Here is a 12,020-nt window from a genome sequence, read left to right as displayed (position 1 = left end):
TTTGCTTTTATTTGTATTCGTGTAATAAATTCCATTCTTTGTATTAAGTGGAGTGGGCATAAGAGACACAGAAGCTCCCTAAGGCAAAGTAGGTAGCTTTATGGGTGGCAAATGATTTTAGGAGAAAAGTTACGTTTGTGAGTAAGGAGTAGTATTGGGGGAGGGGAAAACACCTTCCATTCCCCAGCCTCCCTTGGCTCGTGGCAAAGCATAATAAAGCTCCTCTAGCCCCCAGAGAAATGTGGGCAAATGGAAAATGCTTCCCCCTACACTGATGACTCAAATTCCCTGCAGTGAGGATTTATGTACCTTTATATTCTGCAGATCTTTACAAAGCAAAACAATAAATGCAAGTCTATAAAAAATTCTAAATAGTCTTCCCAGCAGGGAAGGATTAGGCTTGCTTCCTGCCTGTGACTTTCTATAGTATCCTTCCCCACTTAGTTACTGGCTAAATATTTCCAAATAACTCCTTTGGCTGTGGAATGGAGATGGCTCCTGCCTTGCTGGCTAATTCTGACTGGCATTTTGAGGATTTTCTTTGCAAGGGATGATTAGATGATCTCTAGGGGTGAAGGGAAACCTTGTCCTGTACCCTAAGAAAGTTCACTGAAAAAATAACTGACAGAAGATTAATAGAATCAATGACACTGAAATTTATTAGCATCCACAGAGGGGAATCACAAACCGATTGCCCGGTAGCCCAGTGGAGTATAGAAACTTGCATACCTTACTTCTTAAGGGAAAGGGAGATAGAGAAATGTGAGTGAATTTAGGGTTAGTAAATGATTGCCAGGGGAATTCAATGTGGTTGAAGAATGTACCGTGGCCTAAACCGTCTCTTGGAGCCTGCATAGTAAACAATGGCTCGTGACAAAAATCTCTCCCAGTGTATGGAAAACTTCAGTATTTCCTCCTGCGAGATGAGTTCAGTTAATGAAAACTGAGGGAAGGGACCAGAGGTCATTGCTTTCTTCTTTGGTGGATCCGGACTTTAGGCAAAATAAATGAATTGCAGAGAACATCTTAGTCCTGTGCTTTGCGAGACACTGACCATTCAGAAATAAGACCACAAGGAAGAGGAACAACAATTGTTCTCCCTGGGGGGAGGGGGTCTCTCAGAGCTTCAGTGGATAGGAGAGAAGTCTCTTCCAATGTATGTTCTTCTCTAAGGACCAGCAATTCAAAATGGCCAGAACATCAGGGAGCTGTGTTTGGGAGAGAAGTTCCCTGCACTCTCTTCTCCGCCAGCGTCCTCTCCAGCTCTTGGTGTGCCTTTCCCAGGTTCTTTCCTCCCCTTCCCTTTTTGAGACAGTCAGGAGGACAGGGAGAAAACCACTCAGTCTTCACTCCATGGAATTCATAAATTCTGTCTCCAGTTTTTTTCTTTGCCTCATTTTGTATAATCCGTTTTGTATACTCTCCTGTTGTATAGGTTTGTGTAATCATTTTAGATAATCTCAATTTTTTACAGATTTAACATTAATTTAAATTTTTCAGCTTTTTACTCTCTCTGAAAATGACTGATATGTACATAAACCATACTGTTCAGAATATTCCCCTCCTTTCTCATTTTTCTGCTCCTCTGTACCAGGTAAGGATTTCGTCATGGCCAAAGGAGAAACCAGGAAGCTGGTACAGTGAATTTAAGAGAGGAAAAATGGTATGTTCTTACCTCAACATGAAACGGTTTATCTCAAACTTCTGAAGTAAAGCTCAAATTATGCATCTTTACACCCTGACCATGAAAGTCGAAATTATACAGAGTAGGATTTGACGTGGTATCTAATTTTCTGCCCCTAACATCTCTTGGACCACTGTGGTATCTTAAAGCTGTCTGAAATGTCTGTTTCAAAGTAAACAGAAATAAACTAAATTTACTGAGAAAAAATATGATCAAATAATATACACAGCTTATTAAGTACCTGACATAAATATTCTAAAAATGGATTATGTTGATAATATAAGAGATAAAGAATATGATATCCAGTCAGTATCTCTGGCTCCCACTATTTCATTTTCTGTCTGCTTTATTCTCCATTTTGTTATTTGTTCTCCATTTCAATAAGAACTTTAGGAAAGTACAGTATTTTTCTCTGATTGTTATGTTTGGAAATACAGTGAACTTACCAACCCTTTTTGTCTGATAGCACAAACTTATATAAAGCTTTCTATACATTTAGCAATTCATTTTAATACTTTTAAAAACATATTTTAAAATTAGATGCTAACTATAATAAATTCATTTATAAAAACTCTTTAAAATGTACTTGTGTTAAGTATTTTAATTAGGATTTATTCACATTGGAGTATTTCCCATTTATTTAGATAATTATTCAATTATGTAATGTTTTAAAAAAACTATTACATTGATGACCGTATGCCTACTATTTTTATAACAAACAAACATATATAATTATAATTAATGGCTCACAACGAAGTTTCCCACTTATATGCACTAATATAGTCCTTGAGTTACATGTTAAATATTCATGTTACATTTTAGTTGGGCATGACCTTAGAAAACCATGCACAGTTAGAAATGTGTGTGTGCGTTTGTTGTTGTTGTTGTTGTTTTCCTTAGATTGAATTTCCCTAGTAGTTTTTTTCTTTAACCTCACAAGAATCTTCATTATCTGACCTTATATTCACTATAACTGTATGAAATCAATTATAAGAAAGTCACAGTTAATTGCTTTTACATTGATTTAATCTATGATCTGGATGAATTTCTTAACTTTGTTTCTTAAGTTTATGTGTTTTAGCTGAGCTCAGATATTTCAATTATATCAAATAAAATAATTTATGAAGGTGTTATGAGATAGTTTTAATAATTTACAGCTAAGATTGTTTTCCTGCCCTATATACAGAATAAATATTGACTCAACAAATATTTACCTGTGTTGTCTTGGGCAATATGCTAGGTGCTGGCAATAGAATTATAAATGTACATATCTAACAATGGACAGACACAACTGTACTGAAAACGAGAAGACCCAGAATACCTCAGAGGTTGATAGCCCCAAAATCAAAAGGGAAGGAACATATTTAAAGATCTAAGGCATAGTAGACACATTATGAAATTTCTGAAAGGAGTAGGTAAAATCAAACTGCAACACAAAAACCATTTCACCTTCTACATTGCTCCCAGATTCCTCAGGTTTCATTGTCTTGCTACTTTATCATCTTACTTTTTTTTTTATTCAGTCATATACACATAGAGCATGAATACATTTATGCATATGTAGGGTACAATGTGTTGATTTTTTTATACAATCTGATGTACTTACATTAAACCAATCAACATAGCTTTCACCTCATTTACTTGATTATTGTGTTAAGACATTTATGTTCTACACTATCTTACTTTTTTAAAAGATTCATAAATAGAATGAAACATTTTTGGAAACTAAGGCATTTGCGGAGGACAACGTTTACTGTTTCAGAGAGCATAGAGGTAAAGTGATTATTTCAGAGATAAGCAGAGGTTACGCAGTTAAGGACATATTCCGGTTTCCTAAAACTCTGTCTCGGGGTCTTCTGGACCGTCAATGCACACCTTCTCCATTAAGTTAATAGGTCTGTTGCTTCATCTACATGCTTCTAGCATTACAGTTCACAGCTGATGTTGACATCAATTTTATTCTTTACTGCATAAAGGAAGAAAAGAATTTTTTATGTACTTTTATGTACTTTTTAATTCTTCTATTTCCAGCTTTCATATTTAGACGTTGAAGGAAATTCCATTAATATGGTTCAGATGACATTCCTGAAACTTCTGACTGCCTCTGCTCGGCAGAATTTCACCTACAACTGTCATCAGTCAACAGCCTGGTATGATGTGTCATCAGGAAGTTATGACAAAGCACTTCGGTTCTTGGGATCAAATGATGAGGAGATGTCATATGACAATAACCCTTTTATAAAAGCACTATATGATGGCTGTGCGGTGAGTATAATACCTGCTTGCTGCCTTCACAGATGAGAAGCAGCCTGTAACCATGTTGGTTGATCCTAATCTACATTTCTCTCATGAAATGGATGTCAGTTGTTATAAAGATTTGATATTTAATACTGACAGGTTACACTGCAGTATATTAGAAACTGCTAAAGTTCACAAACACACACATATATTCTGAAACATACATACACATATTTTTAAAATCCATAGGAAAAGGTAATCTTCGGTCATACGTTATCATTCCTGACATTTGATTTGTATCACAGCTAGTTATTCTTGAAATGAAAATGAAAACCAGAACTCCTTCTCATTTGCCTCCTTCACTAGCGATTCCGAAATTACAGATAAAGGAATCACCATTATACCATTTGTACCATAGTTAATTTCTACCTCTGTTTTTTGTTTATAAAGAGCTTGTTATTTGGTACTATAGTACAACAGCTTGGGGTCTACTATCATTTTTGTTATATTTCTACTCTAGAACTATTTTTTTTTAATAAATGGGAATTCCATATATGAAAATGCTTCCTAGGACACCCCCAAAATCTCATTGCTTTAGTTCAGTATTGATAACTGAAGAGAAGTCACAATTACAAATAAATGAATTTGTGTGTTCAACAAAATGAGTAGTGTGCAAGAAGAACAAAGAAAAGAAAAGAAAACAGATTGATGGAACAAGACTTGTAGAAAGCTTTCCCAATACCAGCATACTGTGATTTGATAATTCACAGAATTACTATTTAGCTTTTGATTTTTGACATTCTGTATTATAACTCTGACAGTCTATAATCTCCTAATTATGGTGGCAAAGATGTAGTATTTATATAGGAAGATCCAATCCCAACATCAATTTACGTATCAAATTATACTTAACAATCAAAAAGATTCTTTTCCGACTGTGAAATATACTGGAGTATAATAGTTGAGTAATTATTGTTAAATATTAAATGTAATGATTGACATTCAAAATTTAAAACTATATCAATGATGACAAGAAGAGTTGTGACTTAGACGATGGCAAACTGGTTTCTTATTCTCTTCTCTTTCACTTCCTTACCTCCACTCAGCAGCTTAAGAAAAACTTACATTTAAAAATGGCAAATGATTGGTGTAACTTTTTATTTCTGTTTCATTTTACAGTCCGGAAAAGGCTATGAAAAAACTGTGATTGAAATCAACACACCAAAAATTGATCAAGTACCTATTGTTGATGTCATGATCAATGACTTTGGTGATCAGAATCAGAAGTTTGGATTTGAAGTTGGTCCTGCTTGTTTCCTTGGCTAAGATTAGGACAAAGAACATACAAAACCAACAGAAAATATACCTTGGTGCCACCAACCCATTTTATGCCACATGCAAGTTTTGAATAAGGATGGTCTAGAAAACAACTTGCCTGGTATACGTGTACCATTTAGGAAGTACTGATGTCCTTACGGGACAGAATCACATGACAAAGCTTTAAAAATTATAAACATCTAAGATAGTGTGGCTGAGATGGAAACAGAGTTGCTTCTTGATTCCCGATTCTCATCTCTCCTTTTCCTATTTGGATTTCTTTGGTGCTGTAGAAAACAAAGAGAGAGAAAAATATATATATTCGTAAAAAATATGGTGCTCATTCCCATCCATCAAGGATGTGCTAAAACAGTGTGTTTGATAAATTGTAATTATTTTATGTACAGTTCTGTACTGTTATCTATGTGTCCATTTCCAAAACTTGCACGTGTCTCTAAATTTCATCCGACTCTAATTTTGTGACAATTGCAGAAGTACAATAGCAATAAATATATGTATTATGAAAAAATAAAACTGTAATTTCTGATGACTCTAATTCCCTTTCTTTGGTTAATAATAAAATGCCTTTGTATATATTGATGTTGAAGAGTTCAATTATTTGATGTCGCCAACAAATTTAACAGAGGGCAAAAAACCTGGAAGACTTTTGGAAGCACACTACGATCAACTCTTCTCTGCCGACAGTAATTTTGCTGAACTTCAGCCAAAAACATCAAGCACTATGTTGCTTTGTTCAATGCCATACCTCAAACTTTCTTTTTCTCAGAATCCAGGATTTCACAGGATACCTGTATATATGGAAAAGAAGCAAGTTTATATTTTTGGACAGGGAAATATGTATGAGAAATTATTTTAACAAACTAATGCTTCCATCCAGCAAACAATCATGTACAATTTTTTCTACCTATTTCATCTCATTGTTTCAGTGTGCTTCAATAAAGCAGGTCAATATGAAAGATGGAAATTAGCAATTATTTATGAATTTGTGCAATGTTAGATTTTTCTAATCAATCAACTTCTCGAATTTGATTCTAAGTTGCATACTATAATAATCTCAAATATTATTTTACTTGCCAAACAAATATTATTTCTTTCCTTTCAAAATAATTTTATAAATCATTTGACCTACCTAATTGCTAAATAATATATGGATGGACTGTTGCTAACAGTACGTGTTCTAAAAGGCATACTTATTCAAGGCAATCAAAATATTTTTTTCCACTAAGGTATTTTCTTTCAGGTAGCTTGAAATAGCAGTAAACTTAAAAATTACAAATTGAACTTTGTATCTATTTTAAGTAATATATGTAAGACTTGAAAATAAATGTTTTATTATTTCTTATATGAAGTGTTAAATTAATTGATACCAGATTCCACTGGAACATTTTCAACTGGTAATTTATCACAAAAGAGCTTACCTGTAATATTGAAATTAATACGTGAACATTTGTCATTCAGAATTTCTTTTATTTTTGAAATCAAGTTTGTAAATGTCCTTTTAAGAAGGGAGATATGAATCCTATAAATAAACTCAAGTCTTGTCTACCTGGATTGGTCATTCTCTTTCTTAAATAGTTTCCAAAATAATTAAGTATTGCAGAAAAGCCTTTTGATTCTCTTTCTTGACCATCCAGATGAGAATAGTTTTACACTTCTCAGTAAACATAATATCATTCACAGATAAGTTGTTTAAGCAAACACCACATAGTAATTCCATATTTAAAAAATAAATATACATTATAGTTAAATTTTCAAAAACATTATAATTAAACATTTCATGAAGTCTCAAACAGGTATTTATAATTTAAGCAGTAAAAATATCCTTGGAACTTTTCATTTGAAGTATGATCTCTGAGTCATAATAAAATAATATTTGTATTATTATACAGAGGGATTCTTACATCAGATAATTTAGTGAATGTATATCAATAACAGAATATTTTGCCTATTAATCTGCATCAGCAATGCAGTATTATGTCCATTAAACAAATTAATCTTAATTTTTTTCTCAGTAGAATGAATATTTAACTGAACATCCTTTCTGTTCTTTCTATATATGGATAGGGTCTTCTGCATGGTATCAGATTTTTTTTCTCTCCTTTATGATTGATTTGATCTGAACAAATAAAAGCACTATAACTGAAAGAGCATACTAGATGGCATTTTAGTGGCTCCACATATAAAAGTTATTTATATAAACAATATGGAGACTAATACTAACCTTGAAGTCAAATTAGACCAAGAACTTGATGCATATAAAATTCAGTATAACTCTCTTTGAAAAAAAAAAAAATTGCAAAGTGAAGTACAGAAATGATTTTATTTAGAATGGGTAAAAATATTGCAACATAGTATTATTATTATTCTTTTGAGACAGAGTGTCACTACATTGCCCTACTGTAGGGTGCCATGGCGTCACAGCTCACAGAAACCTCCAACTTGATTCTTAAGTGATTCTCTTGCCTCAGCCTCCCAAGTAGCTGGGACTACAGGCACCTGCCACAATACCTGGCTATTTTTTTGTTGTAGTTGTCACTGTTGTTTGGCAGGCCCGGCTGGGTTCAAGCTCACCAGCTCCTGTGTATGTAGCTGGCACCCTAGCCACTGAGCTACAGGTGCTGAGCCAGAGTATTATTTTTTAAATGAAATGATCCATATGAAAAATATCAGAAAATCTGGGGAAACAACATGTTCTAAATTAACTTTCTGATACACTTCAGTGATCATTTTATATTTATATTTTTGACTGAAATTTCACTGAGTGCCTCTCTGCAAGAGAATTTAGTTTCCCATAGAGTACATTTCTCTAACATACTAGATCATAAAGTTTATTATTTCAATTTCACATCACTTTTTGCTATTATATAATTTTAATTTCAAAATTTATGTTAAAATTTTCAAAAAGTTCTTTTGCATACATTTCTTTCACATATGTACTATAAAAATTGTGAGAATTTTCTACAGACGAACTGATTCTGTACATTTTAAGCCTTATTTCTCTTCCGCTCCTAAAGGATTTCACTTTCTGGGCATCATAAAACACATGCGCGCCGTGGTACAAACTCTGTTCTCTTTACTTTGGTCATCATAACAATGGGTAATAGAATTATTACTGACATTATTTATGCATAAAATTAACTTCATACCATATAATTACATGCCACCATGTAAATATAGCATACGAATCACAAATAAAATATCTTTATTTGAATTTCTTTCACACTGATCCTTTTACACCCTCCCACGAAAGAAAAAAGGACACAGAGAAGTTCGAGTGGAAAGACAGTGTTCTTAAGTGATTATGATCAAAGTATCTTACTTTGGCAAATTTTGTCAATTATGGAACCAGGTGCACATATTTCTAGAAGAGTTCTCAGGGTCTTAAGTGGATCCCATGCAAAAGAATGTCCTGAGGCTTAATCTTTATTAATTTCCTCTTAAATAGTCTGCTGAATGCTGGAAAATTGCAAAACATAGGCGGTAATTGAGGGCCTAGCACAGTGTCTGGTATACCTAACAGCTAAAGAAAGCTGCTGGGCTTCTGACTGCTAATATGACCACCATAGTATGTTTCTTTCTAAAATGTCACTAATAACACATTGCTACTGACACAACAAAACTTTTGTTAAAATTGAATTTCTAAAAAATATATTACACAATTTCAGAGGCTCAAATTTTCCAAGAGACCTATGTATACATTTTTAAAATGATTTGCAAATGATACCATAAAAGAGAAGTAGCCTAAGCCCCTTTGATATCCAGGAGTCCAAATTCAGCAGGTGTGGCTTCTACAGGCTTCTTTTTTTGTACCAGGATATGTTTTGCTCACCGGAGGATGTGTTTAATAGGTTCAGAGTTTTCTCGACTTTTGTGCTCTGCCAGTTTCACGCCCTGAACTGGCTTAGCTGCAGCCTTGAGATACAGAGACTACAGGATTCTTTACAATAAAATATTTTGCAGAAATATATCCTGATTAAAGCATTCCAAGCTCAATAATCAGTACAGAGCCACTCACCTCCTGCAGGGTCCTTATGTATCACCGATCCAGTAAATCCAGCAGTCAATAATTATAAGGAGATTAGTTAGGGTAAAGGAAAAAAAGGGAGAAAAGAGTTACAGACCCAATGGTAACTCTTCCCTTCCAAAATCACAAATTGAAATTATTTCAGAAATATTTCATGATACAATAACTGCAACTTATTTTATAACCTCATGATACCATTTTTACCTGTAATACTACTTATATGAAATAAACAAAAACTGATTACTATTTTGAAATTACTTCTGCATGTCTATAAGGAAATAAAGATGTAGATCTTCCTTCCAATTTGAAAAGATTTACGTTTTGCCAAAACTAAAAAGCAAACCCTAGGTCTCACTACCAATCTTGTTCCAGTAACAACTTACAACATAAACCAAGCTAACACACCTACTAGCTTATTACACCATTAAATTAGGGTCTGTGATGCTAATAAAAAGTTTGGCTATATTTAATCTCACAGAGGAAATGAATATTTCTGATTACAAAGGAATATTCACCTGAAATAACAGAAACATCTTTGCTCAACTGTAAGTGGGATGTCCAGACTTTAAATTAAGTGCAATAAACAAATTCATTAAGAAATAAATTTATTTGCAGATCCCTCAGGTCAACGTAGTTTGTGCAAACTATTCCTTAATAATACAAGTTTTGGCATCTTACTTATTTCAGGGAAAGAAAATAAAAATAGACAAGTTTAAAAAAAATGAATGAATATAAATCTCTCTCATAGCTACCATTCTATGTGTTAAAATGTATTTTCAAAACTCTGACCTGTATTTTTATGTGACTTTAAAATTTCTGATCTCTGTAGAAAGAAATTAAGTTCAACTGTTAGATAACATTACTCCTTAGCTGTCTCCGCAAAGCTTTAGTTTTCCATCAGTACTGAAAAAAAATAAAATAAAATAAATAAGCAGGAACAGAAAAAGAAGCAATTATAACAGCAACAAACTTTAAAGGTGTTAAATGTTTATATAAAAGTGAAAAAGAGATAAGCTAGTGTAAGTTAATTTTTTATTTTAGATTTTTGTTCAAATTTTTGAAAGTCTTATCAAGCTAAGTAAATATTTAGTAAAGATAATCAGATGAGGTTTTAATCATTGAATCACATAATATTAATGCCAGAAAACATCATGGTCATTTAATCATCAATTAATCAATAATCCACTATATGATTTGGCACCATGATGAATGTAGGTTTCTACAAAGGGAAAAAGAAGGCCAACTTTGCAAAAGAACTATTTTAAGGTGAGTACATTATATCCTTATTTACACTTTAATAGAAGAGACAAATCCATCATCTCTAAAAGAACAGTTTATTACCAAGGTTCTGACTATATGGAGATTCAGAAACTGAAATATCTTAAGTGCTTGTTTGTAAGTTCATGTGGACATTGGTTAGTTTCCAAGGGCTAGATGGGCGTGTGTGCAGGACAGAAGGAAGTCCACTCCAAATAGGAAAACCACAAGTGAATTCCGAAAGTGTATCCAGGGATAGCACATGAAGTAGGTGAAGAGCCTGATGGAACATAGTCAGTGGAGACACAGAGGGGCCGTACTGCCAAAGTCTGTGTGTTGGGTTGGGTTATAACAGCATGGAAATCAACCAAAGGCATCCAGTTATCATGCAGCAGATAATAAAAAATAAATGAGGGTTCCTTAGTAAAGCAAAGGCACAGTGAAAGTCATGTGAATGACTGTCTAGCTAGGAAAAGATTAGGGCTTTATAGTCAGTCAATATATATTGAAGCAACTGAGCAAATAAGGAAATTGTGTCTATATATGTATATGTCCTCTATTGTTTGCCCTTCAAGCTTTTATAGATAGATTGCAAACACTGTTTTTATTTTCTTACCCACTATTTACTCTTCAATCTGATATAATTGAATTCATCCCCTGCACTATTCTGAAAGTTTTCATCATTGCAAATAATGAAATATTCCTCAAATCCAATGTGCATTTTCTTAGAAACGACAACTTATCATATCATTGTGCACCCATTGTGAGCTCCTTATCTCATTTAATGATACCACCACCCACCCTCTCTCCAGGGCTAAAGACATTTGCTTGCTTGCTGTTCTTTCAAATTAATCATCTCTTTCTGTCAATTCTCCTCATTAAATATCCTTCACACTTCTTCCTTCTCCTTTATCTTCCTTAGCACTGTGGAAGTTTGTGTAGTGGTGATTGTCACTGCACAATTTTTTTAAATTGTTTTTATTTATTTATTTTTATTTTTTATTGTTGGGATTCATTGAGGGTACAATAAGCCAGGTTACACTGATTGCATTTGTTAGGTAAAGTCCCTCTTGCAATAGTGTCTTGCCCCCAAAAGGTGTGGCACACACCAAGGCCCCACCCCCCTCCCTCCTTCCCTGTCTCTGCTCTTCTTTTCCCTACTCCCTCCCTCCTTCTTTCTCTCTCTGCTCTCTCCTTCCCCCACCCCCACCGTGACCTTAATTGTCATTAATTGTCCTCATATCAAAATTGAGTACATAGGATTCATGCTTCTCCATTCTTGTGATGCTTTACTAAGAATAATGTCTTCCACTTCCATCCAGGTTAATACGAAGGATGTAAAGTCTCCATTTTTTTTAATGGCTGAATAGTATTCCATGGTATACATATACCACAGCTTGTTAATCCATTCCTGGGTTGGTGGGCATTTAGGCTGTTTCCACATTTTGGCGATTGTAAATTGAGCTGCAGTAAACAGTC

General features: G+C 33.8%; 1 protein-coding gene across 3 annotated transcripts in view; it reads left to right on the top strand.

Annotated features, from left to right (window-relative positions):
- The window catches only part of COL11A1 (collagen type XI alpha 1 chain), a 209,532-nt gene extending 202,727 nt beyond the window's left edge, over positions 1–6,805 (top strand). For all 3 annotated transcript variants that reach the window (XM_053591954.1, XM_053591955.1, XM_053591953.1), the window contains 3 exons: positions 1,595–1,663; positions 3,716–3,949; positions 5,102–6,805. In XM_053591954.1, coding sequence (XP_053447929.1) covers positions 1,595–1,663; positions 3,716–3,949; positions 5,102–5,248 — 450 coding nt within the window. In that variant the 3' untranslated portion in view covers positions 5,249–6,805. The remainder of the gene's footprint in view (positions 1–1,594; positions 1,664–3,715; positions 3,950–5,101) is intronic.
- The last annotated feature ends 5,215 nt before the right edge of the window (positions 6,806–12,020 follow it).

The sequence above is a fragment of the Nycticebus coucang genome, chromosome 5, assembly GCF_027406575.1.
Source record: "Nycticebus coucang isolate mNycCou1 chromosome 5, mNycCou1.pri, whole genome shotgun sequence".
NCBI classification, from domain to species: Eukaryota; Metazoa; Chordata; class Mammalia; order Primates; family Lorisidae; genus Nycticebus; species Nycticebus coucang.
Note: the sequence above shows the minus strand (reverse complement) of the source record. Positions and strands in the feature narration are given on the sequence as shown.